Source organism: Lethenteron reissneri, chromosome 71 (genome assembly GCF_015708825.2).
Source record: "Lethenteron reissneri isolate LAM-NWPU_2019-01 chromosome 71, ASM1570882v1, whole genome shotgun sequence".
Classification (NCBI taxonomy): Eukaryota; Metazoa; Chordata; class Hyperoartia; order Petromyzontiformes; family Petromyzontidae; genus Lethenteron; species Lethenteron reissneri.
Window position 1 is genome coordinate 4,489,043 of NC_083849.1, and position 21,478 is coordinate 4,510,520.

General features: G+C 59.8%; 2 protein-coding genes across 4 annotated transcripts in view; both read left to right on the forward strand.

Moving 5' to 3' along the window:
- LOC133361098 (uncharacterized) overlaps nucleotides 1–6,814 on the forward strand; it is a 39,717-nt gene extending 32,903 nt beyond the window's left edge. For all 3 annotated transcript variants that reach the window (XM_061579922.1, XM_061579921.1, XM_061579920.1), the window contains one exon: nucleotides 4,520–6,814. In XM_061579922.1, the coding sequence (XP_061435906.1) occupies nucleotides 4,520–6,799 (2,280 nt within the window). In that variant the 3' untranslated portion in view covers nucleotides 6,800–6,814. The remainder of the gene's footprint in view (nucleotides 1–4,519) is intronic.
- Nucleotides 6,815–6,893: 79 nt separating this feature from the next.
- Nucleotides 6,894–21,226, forward strand: LOC133361208 (uncharacterized). The gene is made up of 9 exons (XM_061580092.1): nucleotides 6,894–7,177; nucleotides 7,212–8,931; nucleotides 10,961–11,122; nucleotides 12,269–12,374; nucleotides 13,708–13,864; nucleotides 14,549–14,823; nucleotides 18,695–18,886; nucleotides 19,147–19,306; nucleotides 21,125–21,226. Exons 1-8 carry the CDS (start codon nucleotides 6,894–6,896, stop codon nucleotides 19,266–19,268), a joined length of 3,018 nt encoding a protein of 1,005 aa, XP_061436076.1. The 3' UTR covers nucleotides 19,269–19,306; nucleotides 21,125–21,226.
- The last annotated feature ends 252 nt before the right edge of the window (nucleotides 21,227–21,478 follow it).

Consider the following 21,478-nt stretch of genomic DNA (forward strand, 5'->3'; position numbering starts at 1 on the left):
ATGCGGGTGGCGCAGCCATCCGGCCAATTGTCCCGATGGTTGGAGGTCCTTCAGGACTACCAATTCACGACGATTTACCGCAAGGGATTGCGCCACTCGAATGCGGATGCATTGTCGCGGTTGCCGCCGCGTACGGAATGCGCATGTCTGTTAGGATCGGCGTGGTGTAAACCCTCTGTCGCTGTCCCCGCGGAAGTTGTGCTCGCCGCCACGGATACTACGGGGGTCGACGCTCCCACGGGGAGGGACTCGCTGTTAGCGTTGCCTCTCATCGAGTGGGGCCGTCTGCAAATGGCCGACAGCTCCCTACTCACGCTACGTCGGAAGGTTGACGATCCCGAGGGAGGGGAAACGCGGGTCGGTTCCTGGGTGTGCAGACAGGGCCTCTTGATGAAGTGGGACAACATGTCCCGGCGTCACGCGCTCGTGGTGCCGTTTGCTATGCGGGGTAGGGTCGTCCTGGCTGCTCATGAACGACTCATGCATCTGGGGTTTCACAAAACGCTCGCCCTCATTCAGCGAGACTACTATTGGCCGGGGATGGGCAACGACGTGGCGAACATTCTTAAGGGATGTGTAGGGTGCGCCCAAAGAAAACCGCCACCAATAGCGGCTAATCCACCGCTGCAATCCATTCAGGTTTCGCGCACAAACGAATTGGTCGCGTTAGACATCTTGGGGCCCTTTCCCGCTACACCTCGGGGAAATAAGTTCCTGCTGGTTGGCGTAGAGTACTTCACCCGCTGGCCCATGGCATGGCCACTCGTCAACCAGTCGGCTGCGGCAGTGGCGGACGCCTTTGTCCAAGGTTATGTTTTGGACAAAGGCGCCCCCGATCGCTTGCTGACGGACCAAGGGAAACATTTTTCGAGCGTTTTGTTGCGCGAGGTGTGCGACCTGTTGGGTACAAAGAAAGTACGTACCTCCCCGTACCACCCGCAGACTGACGGTATGGTTGAACGTCTGAACAGGACGATTACGTCTATGCTGTGCCAACAGGTCTGCGACGACCAGGTGGATTGGGACTTACAGGTACCGGGGGTACTAGCGGCCTATCGAATGGCCCCTCATGCGGCGACGGGGTTTTCTCCATTTTTTCTTATGTATGGGCGGGAGGCCGATCCGGCCATGGACGTCCAACTGGGGATTTCCCAGCCGCGTGCAAAATCTAAATTGGCAGACCATATCAAGTTTAATATCGCCAAATTGGCTGAAGCGCGAGAGGTTGCGAGATTGAATTCGCGGTCTCGGCAGATCGCGAACGAGCGATTGCATGGACGGAGGGTGCATACACACGATTGGGAACCAGGCGATAAGGCCTGGCTGCATTGTCCACATGCACCGTTAGCTACATCCCCCAAATTGTTGAGACCATGGAGGGGACCGGTGGAAATTGTGCGGGTTGCACGACCCCAGAGTATACAGATTAAATGGGGAAAACGCCGTTGGTACGTGCACCCCTCCCGACTGAAACCCTACGCGGCGCCGCGTGACCCCGTTTTGTGCCGTAACGACCGAGCGTGTGATGTGACCGTCGACTCGGGGAGGGATGGTTCGCAGGCTGATCCTCACGTGTCTCCACCTGACCCACCCCCAGGTGTCTCGGACCTGACGGCTGTTGACCGTCGGGAACCGGAACCCCGCGGCACGCGCGGAGCCCCGATGCCTGGCCCATGCCTTCCTGAACTGCCGGCACCACCGGACGGTCAACCGCGTCTGGTGCCGTACGACGGACCGCCAAGGCGGACTCGGGCTAGGACACAACACTTTTCATGAAAAAAAGATTTTTTTTTTTCTTCAAACCCGACCTCGCCGCCGTGTTCCCCCTCTGCCGGGGTAATGTCCCGTTCAAGAGACGCTCGGAAAGATTGGGACGCTGCACGAGTCGGAGAGAAAAGAAAAAATAATAATAATAATAAAAATACAACTTTTTTTTTCTTTCTGCATACACATTTATTGTTGCCACTCGCCGGATTGTACATATTGTTCTTGCTGTTGGTGTGGCATTTGCTGATTTTTGCGGATTGCTGTGTTCGTGTTGTGTTGTGTTGTTATGTTGTTGTTGTTGTGTTACGGGGCACACATGGTGGGGAGGGGGTGTTGTATATTTTTATAGCAGCCGGGTCGGCTGCGAGCTATGTGGTAGGGGGTGATGTAGTGGTGGTGTTGACGTGCGCCGACAGTGATGGATCACGGGGCGCGGGGTTGGGCACGCGATGTGGGCGTGGTATGGACGCGCGCGCCGGTGGTGAGGCGCGCTGACACAAGGTGGGAAAAGAGGATCGTAGCCAGCGCGCAGTGATTGGTCAAATAGGATGGGTGCTCTCAGCGACGTCCGCAGGAGGTGCATAAAGGGGGACGCGCGAGAGCACTCGAGGTTGTTGTTAACCAGTTGAAGACCGAAGACGGAGTGGAGGAGGTAGTGGCCCGAGACCCCTAGTCCCGCCGTCCTTGTCAGGACCGGGGCCCTGTGTGGCTCGGAGCCGAGACTGGGGGACCCGTAGTCCGACGCCCGTGTGGGTCGGGACGGTGGTACCCAGAGCCGAGACGGACACCCCGGCCGGGTGTGTTCCGGAAGGCTACGGGGCGTAAGAGCCCGTGTCAATGTAGCTGAGTGGGTGTTAGTCACCCGAGTAGCTAAGTGGGTGTTAGTCACCCGTGTAGCTGAGTGGGTGTTAGTCACCCGAGTAGCTAAGTGGGTGTTAGTCACCCGTGTAGCTGAGTGGGTGTTAGTCACCCGTGTAACTAAGTGGGTGTTAGTCACCCGTGTAACTATAAGTTGGTGAAATAAAAGAGTGTGCTACCCGTGAAGTCGTCTCCCGCCGAGTTACTACTTTACAACTGGCGTCAGAAGTAAACCTGTCTTCAAGAAGAATGGACACAAGGAAGACTACCCGTACCCACGAGCAAGATCGGGGAGACGACGGCGTACCGGAGACACCAACCTCGGGAGGAGAGGACGAGGAGTTGCCGCCGATGCAGCACTTCGCGGCGATGGCCGATGCTCCGCTTGCCTCCGACACCAGCCTACAGGACGCACACTCCCGCCTGGCGGAGTTGCTGCTCGCCGCCGCTGCGATTTTGGCGGAAATCTCCGTTCCAGCGGGCGGAGGGACGGCTGCGGGGTTGGAGGAGGGAGCGCGGCTGGAGGGATCCCGCCAGAAGGCGCTTCGCGCCAAAAGTTTTGAAGTTGGCGCCATTTTTGAGGGTCCGCCACCAATTGGCGGGAAGCGCGGACACCACGTGGCCAGAGATCTCCACACAGCGCAGCCCGCGTCATCGGCGCGCGCCGGAGCTCTCCATTATGCGCCTGCAGACGGAGCCGACATTTTCTGCAACCACAGCGGCGCGCGGGAAAATATGTATGTTGAACGGCTTTTGCACCATTCGTAACCAACTGTGCTCATCAGAGGTTTCGGGGGAAGGACAACAAACTAAACACTAAAAGCAGTTCTCAAGAAATTAGTTTGCTTATCTAGATGATGATTTCAAAGTGCAGCATAGCACCCTAATATCGGAGGGAAGAGCGTTCCAGACGGCCGCAGAAGCGGGCGTATTCAGCAAGCGCGCGATGCGGTGGCCACCGTCTTTGTTCGGGGTCAGCCCGAAGCCGCTGCTGCGAGTTAACGTGATCACGGTTTACGCTCTTTGACGAGATCAGCGAGATATTGGGGTTCACTTTGTGTGCAATGAGTTGTGTCTGCTCATATGAATGTCCACGTGATGATGATGATGGTGATGATAAGTCATTTGGTTGAGCTGCCATCATTTGCGACAGCTTCTGAAATAAGTAATATTGAAAAAAACTTTTTTTTTAAAAACACTTTAATGAAATGTCCCGTACTCATAAGCTTGCCATAACGTAAGGGACCGTGTTGATTTACAGCCAACGTCAGTTGAGCGTGGACAATTAGACCCAAGCCAAAACATAACATATAAAAAAGAATGTTTAAAAATACTTTTTAGATTTAATTTTAATGATAGAATATAGTATTGTCATCAGTATGACATAAGTATTCCAAGTTTGCAGTCGATACCCCATTGGGAAGTAGGCTAAAATGGAGTTACAAGATTTGAGGATACGACAACAGCAATAAACAGACCGAGTGAGTTAAATAAAAGCGTGTAAAAAACTACACAGCAGCTCAGCGGTGTCTAACCCCATTCATTCAATTCGTTAATGCCAGCAGTGTGTAGTGTAGTGTATAGTAGTAGTGTATAATATAGTGTAGTGTGTAGTGGCGTATATTAGTGTAGTGTGAAGTAGTGTAGTGTGTATTGTAGTGTAGGGTTACTTTTCGATTCTATTGGGACGAATTAAGCCCTTAACGTGTATCTCCTTTACTCGCTGAATGGCCGGATTCGTGGAAACCAATTACATTCTCCTGCATAGGAAAGGTAAGGAAGTCACTATGAATAAATCTCAACTAAACTATCTTTATATTCTAGTTAGTCAGGCCCACTGTTGCTCTCCTCCTGTGCGCGCTTGCCCGTGAGCGTTTCACCTCTTGACCCGCAGCGCCTGAACCCCTTCACGCCGGCGGCGCCACCGCCGGCACGTTCCTCCCCCGTTGCTCCTCCTCCCGGCGACGACTCGGTGCTGTCGGACATGGCCTCGCTGCGGCACGTGCTGGCCACCGAGGAGGGCCGCTCGCTGCGCCGCCACCACTCCACGTTCCTGTGGCTGCTGCCGTTCGCCCGCTCCGTCATGGACCTCAACGAGTTCGGCATGGGCTACGTGAGCGAGGTGATGCACTACCTGCTGGAGAAGGCGACGCAGGCGTCTTCCGCGGCGACGATGCCGCCCGCCCCGTCGCCGTGGCGTCGTCTCCACGACGACCCCGACGACGACCCCTTGGCCGCCCTCTTCCTGCTGACGCTCGCGGCCGTCGTGCAGCTGCACTACAAGCGCGGCTACATGCACCTGGTGTGGTGCAGTTCGGGCCGTTGGCTCCGCGCCTTCGTCTCCGCCGCGGCGATGGCGGTGGCGGCGGCGCCGCCGGCGGCGCCGCCGGGGCGGCCGGCGTCGGCGTCGGCAAGCGTCGACGCGGCTCGCCGGGCCTGCCTCCAGCTGGTGCGCACGCTGCTGCGCGACGGCTGTCGCCTGGGACTGCGCGCCGCCTGCCAGCCGTTCCTGGACGACATCAACATGTGCATGCGCGTCGCCGGCGGTTCCGGCGCCGGAGCCGGCGCCGGAGCGTGGCCCCTGTGCCTGGAGCGTCGCGACCGCCTGCTCGGCTGTCTCACCGACGTCGTGGCGAAGCTGCGAGTTCACCGGGCCCAGCGCACCGAGATGCTGCTCGCGCCGCGCCCGAGCTCCGCCAAGCTGCAGCGGCGCCAGCAGCAGCAGCAGGAGAGGAAGCTGCCCAACCTGAAGCCGTGGTTCTCGGGGAAGTCGACCGATGAAACGGACAGGGCGGCGGGAGCCGACGCGCTCGGCGCCGGCGGTTTGGGGCCGCCCCAAGTCCCGGGCCGCACCGGCGCATGGCGCGAAGGGGCCGACGAAGATGGGGAGGAGGCGGGGACGCGACGGACGGGCGGCGCCGGCGCCTCCGTGCCGGCCGCCGGCGAGCGGAGAGCCGTGGAGCGCGCGCCACCGGCGCCGCCGGGCGCAGCCTGGGACGGTGGCGACAGCTACGACATCGAGATGATCGGCTCGGAGGGCGGCGATGACGACGACGACGGCGACGGCGACGACGTCCCCCTCACCCAGAACAAGTTCCTTCCCCGCGGAGGCACCGGCGCGGAGAGAGAGTGCGACGACATCATCCTCATCACCGACACCGACTCGACAGGCGAGGACGCCTGCACGGAGGTGCTCGGCAGCCGGCGAGACGGCAAACGAGCCGGCGAGAAGGTGACGTCGGCGGCCGCGGAGGAGCGACGAGGCGGGCGCCGGCCCGGCGAGGGCGGTCGTACGCCGCCGCTCGGCCACCAGCGCGACGGCAGAGGAATGGCACCGGCGGTGAAGAGCGAGCCGCTGGAGCCGCTGGAGCCGCTGGAGCCGCTGGACCGGCGCTCCTTGGACCCGGACAACGAGCTGGACGACGGCTTGGACTTCTCGCAGTACCTGGACGACGACGACGACGATCTGAACACGCAGCTCTACGACTTTGAGCTGGACGAGTTGAGGCACTCCCAGAGCCTCGTGGCCAAGCGGGAGGAGAAGGGGGAGGGGAAGAGGGGCGACAGCGAGGAGGTGGTGGATGTAGGAGGAGGTGGAAGGGATCAAGGAAGAGGCGGCAAAGGTCAAGAAGGAGGAGGCAAAGGTCAAGAAGGAGGAGAGGGGGGTCAGCCCGGTCGCTGCGCCGAGCGACGGCGCCCCGTTCCAGACCGCCGCTCCGACTCTTGGGAGCCACGTGCGGTCCCCCGGCGCCGCTGTCACCGTCAAAGTCCCCAAGCGAGAAGCGCCGGTCACCTCTGGCGTCATCTCCCATCGACCGAGCGGTGCCGCCAGGTTGCCGGACAGGAAGAGGGCGGCCGATGGCGGCGCCGGCGCGGCCAATACCGGCGCGTCTCGCCACGAAGGGCCCGCTGCCAAGATCTCCAAGTACTTCGACGAGCGGCGTCCGGCGTCCGGCGCCGCCAAGGACAGGACGGTGACGCCGACGGTGGTGCTGGCGGAGAAGCCGAAGGCGGAGAAGCCGACGGCGACGCTGGCAGCGAAACCGCCGGGAATTCCGGCGGAGAAACCGCCGGCAATGCCGGCGGAGAAACCGCCGGCAATGCCGGCGGAGAAACTGCCGGGAATTCCGGCGGAGAAACCGCCGGCAATGCCGGCGGAGAAACCGCCGGCTGAGCCGGCGGATAAACCACCGGCTAAGCCGGCGGATAAACCCCCGGCAGTGCCGGCGGCGAAACCGCCGGCAGAGCCGGCGGAGAAACCGCCGGCAATGCCGGCGGAGAAACCGCCGGCCGTGCCGGCGGAGAAACCGCCGGCAATGCCGGCGGAGAAACCGCCGGCAGTGCCGGCGGAGAAACCGCCGGCAAAGCCGGCGGAGAAACGGCCGGCGGAGAAACCGCCGGCGAGGCCGGCGGAGAAACGGCCGGCGGAGAAACGGCCGGCGGAGAAACGGCCGGCGGAGAAACGGCCGGCGGAGAAACGGCCGGCGGAGAAACGGCCGGCGAGGCCGGCGAAGAAACCGCCGGCGAGGCCGGCGAAGAAACCGCCGGCGAGGCCGGCGGAGAAACCGCCGGCGAGGCCGGCGGAGAAAACCGCCGGCGATGCCGGCGGAGAAAACCGCCGGCGATGCCGGCGGAGAAACCGCCGGCGATGCCGGCGGAGAAACCGCCGGCGTTGCCGGCGGAGAAACCGCCGGCGATGCCGGCGGAGAAACCGCCGGCGATGCCGGCGGAGAAACCGCCGGCGATGCCGGCGGAGAAACCGCCGGCGATGCCGGCGGAGAAACCGCCGGTGGTGGCCGGTGGTGCCGGTGGCGCCGGCCGCGAAGCCGACGGTGGCGCCGGCTCCTCGGCCGAGTAGCAAGGAGGACGGGAGGGGGAAGGCGGCCGGCGGCTCCCCGGGCCGGAAGGGTCGATGGAGCTGGCCGCGGCTCGTCGGCCATGCCGACGCTCCCGCCCGCGGCGGCTCGCCGGCCGGGGTTCAAAATGACGACGCGCACGGCCCCTGACCTCTCCCAGACCAGCCTGGCGCGCGTGCAGCGCTTGCGCTGCAGCGGAGTGGCCAAGGCGCCCAGGAAGGCCAAGCTGATCTCGCCCAAGCCGCTGGCGAAGCTGCGTGGCAACACGTACATGCTCGCCTGCCAGGAGACGCGCCGGCGCGCCCAGCAGCTGGGCGGCGGCGGCGGGAGCACGCACGGGAGGGGACGTGCCGGGGGCGGTGCCGGCGCCGAGAGAGCGGCGAGGGTGCACCGCGAGAAGGAGGAGGACCGCGCGGCGGGCGGCGTGCCGCCGGCGCCGCCGCTTTCCGCCGCCGCCTGGCGGAACGACGGCGGCGCCAGAGGCGGCGACGAGTTGGAGGACGAGAACTTCTTCCGGCTGTCGCAGTCGCCGCCCATCCCGCAGCAGAGCCAGGAGGAGCACTACATGAGCGACCGCGACGAGTTCCGCTTCTCGGACGACGAGGCGGGTGAGGAGGCGACGGCGGAGCGGCGGAGCGGCCTGCCGGCCGTCCTCGGCGACTTGCCACCCGGCGTTCACTTCAAGCCGGGAACATTCGCGGCGGCGGTAGCGGCGGTAGCGGCCACGACGGCCGCCAAAGATAACGCGAGTGGCTCCGCCTCCGCCACCGACGCCACCAGCTCCTCCGAGCTCGTAGAGCGCGGCGGGGCCGAGCCGGGGTGGCGGTGGTGGGGCGATGACGGGGAGTGGAACGACGGCGACCTCCTGAACCTCACCCAGCGCGACCCCGTCGACATGGACGTCGACGAAGACGACCCCGGCGGCGATGACGTCGTCCCCATGGAGGTGGACGAAGCGCCAGAAGGCGCCGGCGGCGCCGACGAGCGCCGGCTCGGGACGGCGCCGCCCGGCGACGCCGGACCGCGCGCCCAGGCGACGGCCAGGGTGTTCGCCAGGCCGGGCCCGTCGCGCAACGCCCTGCTCACCGGCGACATCGCCAAGGCGGCGGTCGCGCAGCCGCCGGCGCCCACCGGGGCCAGAGTCGGCGCCGCGCCGGCGCAGAGGCCTCCGTCGGCGGCGCCGGGCGGCGGATTGTCGCCGCTGGATGGCATCCTGTCGCTGATAGACGACAGCCGGGGGAGGTTTTGCCCGGCCGGCGCTTTGTCGGCGGCCGGCGTTTTGTCGGAGGCAGCGGCGGCGGGGATGGAGGTGGGTGGCGCGGCGCCGGCGGTGAGGAGCGCCGCGGTGGTGGAGACGCGAGCCCTGGAGCAGAGCGTCGCCCGGGGCCGTGACCCCCACGGGGGAGTCGACTTCGGCGCCATCACAGAACCGCTGTTCTTTATCAACCAGGTGACGGCTCCCTACTCCCCTCTCCTCTCTCCCCTCTCCTCTCTCCCCTCTCACGCCATCCTGACCGACACTTGAATATGGGCGGCAGTGTGACTTGGTGGTCACTCGTGTGCTCTGCAAAGTGAAACGCACCCCAAACTTCATGGTTATTGGAAAAATAATGTTTTATATATTTATAGAAATATGGATGCTGAAGGGTCGGGATCAAACCCACGACCTCCTGTAGACCAGACGAGGTAGTTAACATCTCCTAGCCAGCGCGGCGCCCCCCGACATGACTGGGTGGGGTCTCTAGCAGGGATGGGCGCACCCAGAGAGGAGTTGGCGGCCCACAGGAGCGGCCCTATTGCACCGCAGTGGGACGCAAACAATCAAATCGTCCTCGTGTGTGGGGAACTTCTTTCGCACCGTACGTAGCCAACCGTGCTAATCGGAGGTGCAGTGTTGAGTCTGTGGGTAGTGTTGAGTCTATGGTGCAGTGTTGAGTCTATGGGCAGTGTTGAGTCTATGGGCAGTGTTGAGTCTATGGGCAGTGTTGAGTCTATGGGCAGTGTTGAGTCTATGGTGCAGTGTTGAGTCTATGGGCAGTGTTGAGTCTATGGGCAGTGTTGAGTCTATGGGCAGTGTTGAGTCTATGGGCAGTGCTGAGTCTATGGGCAGTGTTTGAATGTTGAACTTCTTTCGCACCACCGTACGTAGCCAACCGCGCTAATCGGAGGTGCGTGGGAGGAAGGACAACAACACTAAACACAACAAACACAACAAGAAGCAGTTCTAAAGAAATGACTTTGTCAATCTGGACGATTATTTAAAAGTGCAGCGTAGCTCCCAGCGTCTTCCTAACATCGGAAGGGGAAGAGCGTTCCAGACGGCCGCAGAAGCGGCGCGTCTGAAAGCAGCGCACGATGATGATGGTGAGCCAAAAGCCGCCGCCGCTGCGGCTGCGGCTGCAAGGATGACCGGAGTGCCGCGTGATGGCAGTGGTTTATAGCTGCTTGACGCGATCAACAGCCGAGGTACTGTCGTTCATTTGTGTGATGAGCGCGAAAAGGACCCCGGGTTCGAACTCCCAACTCGGGCGACTTTCTTCGTGGAGTTTGTCTGGTTCTCCGCGTGTTCCGCAGGATGCGAGCGAGTTGTCTGTGTGACGATATTTTGTGGGGAGCGGTAGTGGTGCAGCTGTTAGCGCTGCGCTACGTACCGCGCGACCCGAGTTCGATTCCCGCTCACGGCCACCAACACCGATGATGATTATCTGCACCGGTCCTGGGCCTCCTCCCCTAGGTGGACTCAGCCTCAAATGAGCACCTGGTGTAGCTTTGTTATAGTAAACATCGCCGCTGGGGATACAAATGCAGCCGGGCGTGGTGCTGGCCACCCACCTCCTCGTGTGCCGTGCCGGCCTTCATAGGTGCTGCTACTCGCTAACAGCACTTGCCCCAACAGTCTGTTAAGGCTATACAGGGGACCTTTGTCTTTGAGCGACCCCCACTCGCCCAAACTGCATCCTCAACTAAAATGGAACTTGTGTTTTTATTTCACCAGGTAAGGCCCACTGAGCTGTGTAGTTATTTTTTCAGCCACAGGCCATCGCAGATGATAGCCCAACGAAGTTGCTTATCACGTGCACATTTAGAGCACCTCTGGTGAGCACGGTTGGCTACGTACGCTGGACAGAAGTTCAGCACACATGCGTACGTACACTCTAAACGCATGATGTCGATTCTAAACATCGAGGGAAAAACCGGAGAAACCCGGAGAAAAATCCACGCAACCACGGAGATAGAGACACGCAAACTCTAAACTTACAGCAGGCGTCGTCAGGGGATCGGGATCGAACCCACGGCCTCCCGCGTACCAGGCGAGGTAGTTAACATCTCCCAACCACCGTGATGATCATGAGAGAGAGAGACACGCAAACTCCAAATACACAGCAGGCGTCGTCAGCGGATCGGGATCGAACCCACGGCCTCCCGCGTACCAGGCGAGGTAGTTAACATCTGGTCGCCACCGCGTGCACCCCGCCCAGGTGCTGCGCTGGGAGGTGCAGGCCCTGCAGAGAGGGGTGGGCGGCCCTCCCAGCGGCCTTTGCGGCTCGGAGCCGCGGTTCAGCGTCCCGCTGCACTTCCCGTCGCACGAGGCCTACGTGCAGGTCTTCCTGCCGCTGCTGCTGCTCGAGTCGTGGGAACAGGTGAGGGGGTGGGGGTCAGGTGAGGGTGGGGGCAGGTGAGGGGGGGGGGGCAGGTGAGGGTGGGGGTGGGGGCAGTTGAAGGGGGTGGCAGGTGAGGGTGGGGGCAGGTGAGAGGCGGGGGCAGGTGAGGGTGGGGGCAGGTGAGGGTGGGGGTCAGGTGAGGGTGGGGGCAGGTGAGGGGGGGGGGCAGGTGAGGGTGGGGGCAGGTGAGGGTGGGGGTGGGGGCAGTTGAAGGGGGTGGCAGGTGAGGGTGGGGGCAGGTGAGAGGCGGGGGCAGGTGAGGGTGGGGGCAGGTGAGGGTGGGGGTGGGGGCAGTTGAAGGGGGTGGCAGGTGAGGGTGGGGGCAGGTGAGAGGCGGGGGCAGGTGAGGGTGGGGGCAGGTGAGGGTGGGGGGCAGGTGAGGGTGGGGGCAGGTGAGGGTGGGGGCAGGTGAGGGTGGGGGCAGGTGAGGGTGGGGGTGGGGGCAGTTGAAGGGGGTGGCAGGTGAGGGTGGGGGCAGGTGAGAGGCGGGGGCAGGTGAGGGTGGGGGCAGGTGAGGGTGGGGGTGGGGGCAGTTGAAGGGGGTGGCAGGTGAGGGTGGGGGCAGGTGAGAGGCGGGGGCAGGTGAGGGTGGGGGCAGGTGAGGGTGGGGGCAGGGGAGGGGGGGGGCAGGTGAGGGTGGGGGGCAGGTGAGGGTGGGGGTGGGGGCAGTTGAAGGGGGTGGCAGGTGAGGGTGGGGGCAGGTGAGAGGCGGGGGCAGGTGAGGGTGGGGGCAGGTGAGGGTGGGGGGCAGGTGAGGGTGGGGGCAGGTGAGGGGGGGGGGGCAGGTGAGGGTGGGGGCAGGTGAGGGTGGGGGTGGGGGCAGTTGAAGGGGGTGGCAGGTGAGGGTGGGGGGCAGGTGAGAGGGGGGGGCAGGTGAGAGGGTGGGTTAGGTGAGGGTGAGTGGCTGTGTCAGGTGGTGGAGGCTTAACGACACATTTATATTCTCGCGATTGAAACCAAAATAACCTTTATTATTATCAAAGGGTGGCAGGCCGGGCGTGGTGCTGGCCACCCACCCCCTCGTGTGCCACAGTGCCGGCCTTCATAGGTGCTGCTACTCGCTAAGAGCACTTGCCCCTAACGGTATGTGAAGGCTACCCGGGGGATCTTTGTATTTTTGTTCAGCTGGCATCGGACATGGCAGAGGAGCGGCGCCGCAATCGCCCGGCGTTCCGGATGCGGCTCAAGTGCTCATCGAACCGGCAAGGGCTGTCGTGCGGAGAGTTTGAACGTAACTCGCTCGCTCACTCGCTCACACTGTCACTCACTCGCTCACACACGGACTCGCTCGCTCGCTCACTCACTCATTCACACTGTCACTCACACACGCACACACTCGCTCACTCACACACTCACAGACTCAGTCACACACTCACTCACACGCTCACACACTCGCTCACTCATTCTATCACGCACTCACTCGCTCACACTGTCACTCACACTGTCACTCACACACTCGCTCACTCATACAGTCACGCAGTCACTTACTCGCTCACTCGCTCACGCTATCAAGCACCCATTCACACGCACTCACTCACTCGCTGACACACACACACTTGCTCGTTCACAGACTCGCACACTCGCTCACTTACTCACACACTCACTCACTCACACACCCGCCCACTCACTCGCTCACACACTCACTCACTTGCTCACACACTCACACACTGGCACACTCGCTCACTTACTCACACACTCACTCGTTCACACACCCGCCCACTCACTCACACACTCACTCACTTGCTCACACACTGGCACTCACACACTCACTCACACACTCACTCACACACCCGCTCACTCACCCACCCGCTCACTCACCCACCCGCTCACTCACCCACCCGCTCACTCACCCACCCGCTCACTCACCCACCCGCTCACCCACCCGCTCACTCACCCACCCGCTCACTCACCCACACACTCACTCACTTGCTCACACACTGGCACTCACACACTGACACTCACTCTCATGCAGTCGCACACTCTCTCTCTCTCTCACTTGCTCACACACTCACTCATGGTCACATGCACTCAAACTCACACTCAGTCACTCACTCACACAGCCACTCACGTTGACACTCGCAGAGTCACTCACGCACTGTCACTCATTCTCACTCGCACGCACTCACTCATGTTAACACGCACTATCTCATGTTAACACGCACGTACACACTGTCACTCACTCACACTCTCTCACTCTCTCATTCACTCGCACAAAGGCAAAGATCCCCCGTATAGCCTGACTGTCGGGGCAAGTGCTGTTAGCGATTAGCAGCACCAATGAAGGCCGGCACGGCACACGAGGGGGTGGGTGGCCAGCACCACGCCCGGCCGCCTTTGTCTCCCCAGTGGCAATGTTTACCACACACCGCACTGGTGAATCATTTGAGGCTGAGCCGACCTAGGGGAGGAGGCCCAGGACCGATGCAGATAATTGCTATCACCGGTGTTGGCTGTGAGCGGGAATCTAAATCGGGTCGCCGGGTTCTTAGCGCAGCGTGGCGCTGACTGCTCCACCACCGACCCTTCGTGAGACCCTCGGTGAGACACTTTTTTTCTCTGCGCAGGGATCCTTCCGGCCGCGGCCGCTGCAGCCTCTCCTCCGTTGGGGCTTGGCGACGTCCTCATCTTGTGGCTGCCCACAGCCGGAGCCGGAGTCGGGAGCCGGAGTCGGGGAGGTGCCGTACCTGGGTTACGTGTGCCGCATCACCCAGCAGGGCATTGGTGAGAGCAGCGCCGTTGGCAGCGCCGGCGAGAGCGCCGCCGGTGGCTAGGAGACGTCGACTACCTCGCCCGGTGTGCAGGGGCTTTGATCCCGACCCTGATGATGCCTGCTGCTGCTGTATATTTGGAGTTTGTGTGTCTCTCATCATCACGGTGGCTGTAAAATGTTAACTACCTCGCCTGGTCTACAGGAGGTCGTGGGTTCGACCCTGAGCCTGACGATGCCTGCTGCTCTGTATATTTGGAGTTTGTGTGTCTCTCTCTGTTCACGTGGTCGCTGTGGACATTCATAGCAGCAAGCAAATACTCTATAAGTGCATAGAGACACATAGAGACCCATATAGACACATAGAGACCCATATAGACACATAGAGACCCATAGAGACACATAGAGACCCATAGAGACACATAGATCCCCATAGAGACACATAGAGATGCATAGACGAAGCTAAACTATTTTTATTGTACCAGGTAAGGCCCGCTGAGCTGTGTAGCCCTTCAGAACCGACCCCCCCCCCCCCCCCCCCCGGCTATCGCGAATCGTAGCAGCTCAACGTAGCGGCTCGTCGTCGTCGTTAACGTCATCGTCGTCATGGTTGTCGTCGTCGTCATTATCATTGTGGTCATCATCATCATAGTCGTCACAAACGCCGCCACCGTCGCCCCCCCGCCCCTCCCCCGCAGGCTCCGCCGTGACGCACGACCCGGCTCGGCGCGGACCCCACGGCGCCGCCGACGTCCGCTTCTCGGTGTCGGTGCAGACGGTGGGGCCGCTGTCGGCGCTGCTGGAGCGGGAGGTTCGCTGCGAGGCCGCCGGCGCGGTCGTGACGGCGGAGCGCCGCTACTGGGCGCTGCTGGCGCTGCCCCGCAGCCCGCTGGCCGCGGCGTTGCTGGCGCCCCGGCCGGCGGTCTTCATGACGCCGCTCGCAGAGGCCACCGGAGGCTTGCCGAGGCCCGGGGTGAGCGGCGCGCATGCATACACGCGCACACGCACGGACACACACACACGGACACACGCACACACACACGCTCGCACACACGCGCTCACATGCACGCACACACGCGCTCACACGCATGCACACATGCGCTCACACGCACACACACGCTCACACACTCACACACACACACACGCTCGCACACGCACACAACAACAACAACAACCGCCATTCGCCACTAAGTGGCGGTGACGTCACCACGACGCTTGTGCCAGGCCATTTGCACCATGAGGCCACGTGAAGTGTCCAACGCCCGCTGGCAGGAGGTCACGGGGCAGACCCAGATGCCACGAGTCGACTGACTGAGATGACTGAGATGACTGGCTGATGCACCACCTGTGCCCCCTACTGTGCCAACTTGCTGTGCTTTAGCCACCCGGCGCTCCGCTCGTTGTTGTGAGCGTCACTCCTCCGCCCTCCGTTGTTGTTGGAGGGCGACTGCCTCCAACTGCCCAGTAGCGTCCTTCACGAGCCTCCTTCACAGAGGCCGATCTTGACACCGCTGGTACCAGTCATCGGCAGGTCCACTCAGATCCACGTTCTCCTGTACCACATCACTCCATCTCCTCTCTAACCCGTGCCGTACCCGTCTAGCCCCCTCTATCCGGCCGAACAAAAGACGCCGAGGCATGCGGTGGCTGGGCATGCGGGCTACATGACCCAGCCAACGCAGCCTTGCCTGCCGGAGGAGCTCACCGATGGGACTTTGCCCAGATCTTTCAAGGACTTGTGAGCTCCTCACACAATCCAGCCTGGTTAAACCCAGGATGGATCGTAGGCAGGCCAGCCTAACCGGCAAGGATGTTCCATTAGGGGGGTTCACGCCTCGCAAGCGTAGAGAAGGGAGGGAATGACTGTGGCCGAGAAGACCTGAAGCTTCGTGCGGAGCGACAGACCAGGCAGCTTCCACAGAGGGCGACCACCACGGCATCCTTCCAATCCTGCGGAACCCGTCCAGTGGCCCAGACTGTTGTTATGACGTCATGTAGGGCAGTCTGTGCACAAACGCCTCCCTCCTTCAGCATTTCGCTTGGGAGATCATCTCTGCCCGTTTCCTTTCCTGGTCTCAGACTCTGGATCGCCTTAAGTACTTCCTCAACAGATGGCACCTCAGCCAGCCACTCACAGGGTGTGACTTCTTCCAATATTTGGGGCACCGCAGCCTCAGCAGGGTCATCCCCACTTTGTGTCACGATGTTTTCCTGGCTGAGGGATTTCCCCTCCCCCAGGACCTCACAGAAATGCTCAGCAAATCTGCAAACCTGTTCCTGGCGGTCTGAGATTGGATCACAGTTTTTCCCCCTAATGATGGTAATAGGTGTGGCGCTGCAGGTTACTTTTTTGATGGGGTTAAATAGGGATTTGTGATCGTGGACCACTGAGGCAGACTCCATCTCCTCAGCAATCCGCGACCACCACCCATCCTTGCAGCGCCTCACTGCTCTCCGAACCTCCGAGCGAAGGCTGCGGTAAGCCTCCTCATTCTCTGACGTGGGATGCTGTAGACGGTTAGAGTGGGCCTGTCGCTTTTTCTCAACCATCCTGAACACCTCCTCTGTCAGCCAGGGTCTCTAGGGAGGTCTGGACCGCGTAGCCAAAGCAGCCATTGCAGCTGCATGAGTCACAGTCCTAAATCTCGCCCATTTACCCTCGACATCAGGAGTGGGGGACGATGCCAACCCCAGCCGCAAGCGATGATGAAATTCATCTTCTGAGACCAGGCCACCTTAGGTTGGAATGGGGTCTTGGGTGTACACCCACCACCGGAGTGGAAGAATGGCAGGCGCATCTTACAGATGACTCGTCGATGGTCAGAGGGCAGATCAGCTCCACGGTAGGTCCTGGTGTCAAGGACATGGGCTCGCATCCGCTGATCCGTCACTATGTAGTCCAACAGATGTTCTTGCTTGGACCCGGCATACATCCATGATGTTGTGTGGATGTGCCGATGCCGGAACAGCGTGTTGGTAATTACAAGCCCATGGGCTGCACAAAAATCTAGGAGCCTCCTACTGTTGTTATTGAGCTGATCTGGCCCATGCCTTCCAATAACTCCAGACTAGGTGCTAGCATCATGACCAACTCGGGCATTGAAGTCACCCAACAAGATGACTCTATCGCAAGGGGCCACTTTAGCCAGCACCTGTGACAGGTGGTCATAGAAGGCATCTGACTCATCGGCCTTGCCTGCATCCCTCCACGGATGTTAGTCTTCGGTGGGGGCATAAGTAACCACGACCACCAGTTCTCGCCTCCGGTTGATGGGAAGGCAAGCCCAAAGTAGCCTGGGGCTTACAGCTTCCCACACCTCACCGCCACGCTCGTTCAGAAGAAGACCTTGTTGTTTGGCAGTCTCCTGCCCTGAGTATAGGACTGTCCACCCCTCATGGTGACAGGAGCCAGAGCTGGTCCACCGGACCTCCTGAATACCACAGAGATCCAGGCGGTACCGGTCCAGCTCCCGACAGAGGAGTGGCAGCCTCTTCTCCGCAGTGAGCATTCGTACATTCCACGTGGCCATCCGTAGTGGCTTGTCGTTGTTTCTGGAGGAGCCCCGAGGGTAAAGATTCAATCTCCTGGCTCCGCCAGATGGGGTTTGGCCAGGAGACGTCATAGACGCCTGGCCACCCAGGGCCTCCGGCACAAGCTTATTAGTTAGATATTTTAGTCGTGGTTTCGTGGTAATTTATTGAAGGAGGGCTTACCAGCCCTTCGCACCCATCCAGAGCCCCCATTTAGCCACTGTGGTGGTCACAGACGCTATGAGGGGAGAGGCCAATCGGAATTGGCCCTCCCCCCCCACAGCACTGTCCACAACAGCGTTGCCCGTCCGGCACCGCGAGGAGGTAGGGGGTTGTTTTTTTCACGCGTACACGACCACCGGTGCCTTGGTCTGCCTCTGTGAGCATTGAGTGTGTTGGAGTATTCGAGTCATAGGGGTGTGCCTTAGTCTGAATCTGTGAGCGTTATTGATGAAGCGCTCTCATTTCTGGTGGCCAGGTCACTTCTGACGAAGGCCTACAACAGCTCTGTTGGCCCTTACCTGGTGAAATAAAAAAATATAGATCCGATGGTGAGATGTGAGTGGCTGCGGTGTTTGTGTGTACGCTGAGCTTCTTTCGCACCCTGCGTAGCCAACCGTGGACAATCGGAGATGCTCTGTGCGAGTGTGTGCATGTGTACGTACGTTGAAAGATCTGGACAAAGTCCCATCGGTGAACACCTCCGGCAGGCAAGGCTGCGTTGGCTGGGTCACGTAACCTGCATGCCCAGCCACCGCATGCCTAAACGGCTTTTGTTCGGCCGGATCGAGGGGGCTAAACGGGCGCGGCACGGGCTAGAGAAGAGTTGGAGTGATGTGGTACAGGAGAATGTGGAGCTGAGTGGACTTGCCGATGACTGGTACCAGCGGTGTCAAGATCGGCCTCTGTGGAGGAGTCTCGTGAAGGACGCTGCTGGGCAGTTGGAAGCAGTCGCCCTCCAGCAACAACAGAGGGCGGAGGAGCGACGCTCACAACAACGAGCGGAGCGCCGGGTGGCTAAAACATAGCGAGTTGGCACAGTAGGGGGTAGAGCTGGTGCATCAGCCAGTCGCCTCAGTCAGTCGACCCACGGCACCTGGGTCTGCCCCTTGACCTCCTGCCAGCGGGCGTTCGACACTTCACGTGGCCTCAATGTGCACAGCCTGGCACAGGCGCCGTGGTGACGTCACCGCCACTTTGTGGCGAATGGCGGTCGTCGTTGTTGTGGCTGTTCATTGACCTTCGTTTGGCACCGCCGTGCGTAGCCCAGCGCGACTAACGGGGAGGTTGTGGCCGCTGTGCCCTCTTGTCAGGAGGAGTACAACAGCGGGCAGCTGATGGCCATCGCCGCCGTCTGCAACATGGTGCTCGGGTGCAATGCGGGGCACCAGCAGCAGCAGCGCCAGCAACAGCAGCAGCCGCACATCTGCCTGGTGCATGGCCCTCCTGGCACCGGCAAGTCCTCCACCATCATGGGCATCCTGTGCCGCCTGCTGCTTGCCGAGGTGAGGGATGCTGAATAATTTAAGTTTCGTTCATCACGCTTTTGTTTTCTTAGCTTTGTGCGGAGTTCCGCGACTGGTAGTGTTGGCGGGAAATTTGGTGGGTGATTGATGATGATGGTGAGGTGAGTGCGTGATGATAATGACGAAGGCGTGACTGATGATGAAGGGGTGGGTGAGCGATGGTGAGGTGGGTGGGTGAGTGGGCGGTGATGATGACGAGGGGGGTGAGCAACAATCGGTGGTGCCGTTCCAACCCGCAGGGCCAGGAGCAGTTGGCACCGCCACCGACCTCCGGGCTGCGGGCACCACGCCCGATGCGGATCCTGCTGTGCGCTCCGAGCAACGGCACGGTGGACGACCTCATGAAGAGAATCATCATTAAGTTCAAGGACCTGGTACAGAACAAGGCGGCACCACGGGGTACGTAGCTGCGTGTGTGTGTGTGAGCGAGCGAGTGAGTGAGTGTGAGAGTGTGTGAGTGAGCAAGTTAGCGTGCCCGTTTAGCCCCCTCTATCCGGCCAAACAAAACCTGTTTAGGCATGCGGTGGCTGGGCATGCGGGCTACATGACCCAGCCAACGCAGCCTTGCCTGCTGATGGAGCTCACCGATGGGACTTTGTCCAGATATTTCAAGGATTTGTGAGCTCCTAACTAGGCCTCGGCAAGGTAAGGTAATCTACCCTTTTTACCGGGTGGAAGGGTAAAGGTGTCGACATGCCAAGGGGGTAAGGTAAAGGGTAGGGTAAATACGGTACCTTGTTTACCGCTTTAAGCTCCGTGGCGCAGTCCGTGGCGCAGTCCGTGGCCTCCATTTAATAAGTAATATTTTAAAACAACTTTTTAAAAAAACACGCTTTAATGAAATGTACCGTACTAGTAATGGAAGAACTCCACGACTCCAGGAAGTGGCCCCGAGGCTTGCCACAACGTAAGCGACCGTGGTGATTTACAGCCAACGTGAGTTGACCGTGGACAATTAGACCCAAGCCGAAACATAACATATAAAAAAGAATGTAAATATTCTTTTTTATGATAGAATATAGTATTGTCATCAGTGACATAAGTATACCAAGTTTGTAATCGATACGACATTGGGAAGTGGGTTAAAATTTAGTTACAAGATTTGAGGATACGACAACAACAAGCGTGTAAAATTGGAATCATCGAGAGTGTTCTATAAGAATAAAGTGCTCTACCCAGCATTTACCTGTTACAAACCTTCTTCATGTGTAGTAGTTCCCTAGTAATTACCCTGTGATTGGGTCATTTGTATGGAGTAAGGGTAAAAGGTAGGGTAAAGGTAGGCTCGTTGCTTTTTATCTTTTACCTTACTCTGCCGAGGCCTACTCCTCACACAATCCAGCCTGGTTCAAGCCATGTGATGGATGGTTGCAGTGCCGGATTATCCTAGTAGCACAAGTAGCTACATACGCTACGGGCTCCGCACTTTCAAGGGCTCCGCGCTAAACGATTTCAAGCTTTCAATTCCGGTTCGGTGATTCTGCACTGGCTCTTGCTATGGTACTATACTGCCTTCAACTTTTAGCAACGACTGGGTGTTTAAGGTGAGCGATTTGTCGTTTTTATCTGCCTGTATTGCAAATGACAAAAATACAATAGTTTTACTCTGCAAGTAAAAAATTGTTTTTTTTCTATTTACGGTTTTTTTATTAATTAATTTAAGGCCCCTTTGTAACATAGGCCACTAACTTCATCCGGCACTGGATGGTAGGCAGGCCAGTCTGAATGATTCATACACACACGTACACACACACATACATACACACATGTACATGCACACACGTACACATACATTCACACACTCGCATGCACACACGTACACATACATTCACACACTCACATATACACACGTACACATTCACACACGCATACTTACACACACGTACACATTCACACACTCACATACACACACGTACACACACATTCACACACTCACACACACGTACACATTCACACACGCATACATACACACACACACATACACACGTACACACACTCAAATACACGCACATTCACACACTCACATACACACACGTACACATTCACACACACGTACGCACAGACTCGCGCACTCACTAACACGCACACAAACGCTACCCGGTAAGCGTGGAGATTCAGCCCCTTGCGGCTCTGCTGCCTTCTCTTGGTGAGCCGGGGGCGATGGCCGCTCCACGCCGAGGGAGTTCATCCTTGCGACGTCTGTGCCACGCGTCGCAGGAAACTGCGGAGACATCAACCTGGTCCGGCTCGGAGCCGAGAGGAGCATCTCCGAAAAGGTCATCAAGTTCAGCCTGGACAACCAGCTGCAGCACCGCATGAGTACGTGTGGCAGGAGGGCGGGCGGGCGGGCATCGTATGTGACGGTGTGTGCACGTGGCGGTGCCAGTGTGGTAATGGGGTGTCGTGTGTGCGCGTACGCGTGTGTGCGTGTGTCTGCATGTGTGTGTATGCGTGTGTGTGCGTACGCGTGCGTGCGTGCGCGTACGCGTGCATGCGTGTGTGTCTGTGTGCGTGCGTACGCGTACGTAAGTGCGTGTGTGTGTGTGCCTGTGTGTGTGTGTGCATAAGTAC

Bases quoted from the DNA above. Each gene is read 5' to 3' on its own strand.
- LOC133361208 (XM_061580092.1), top strand. From the start codon at position 6,894: ATGCCGGCGGAGAAACCGCCGGCCGTGCCGGCGGAGAAACCGCCGGCA. The intron at 11,123-12,268 runs GTGAGGGGGTGG...ATTTTTGTTCAG, and splicing joins TGCTCGAGTCGTGGGAACAG to CTGGCATCGGACATGGCAGA. The intron at 13,865-14,548 runs GTGAGAGCAGCG...CCTCCCCCGCAG, and splicing joins CATCACCCAGCAGGGCATTG to GCTCCGCCGTGACGCACGAC.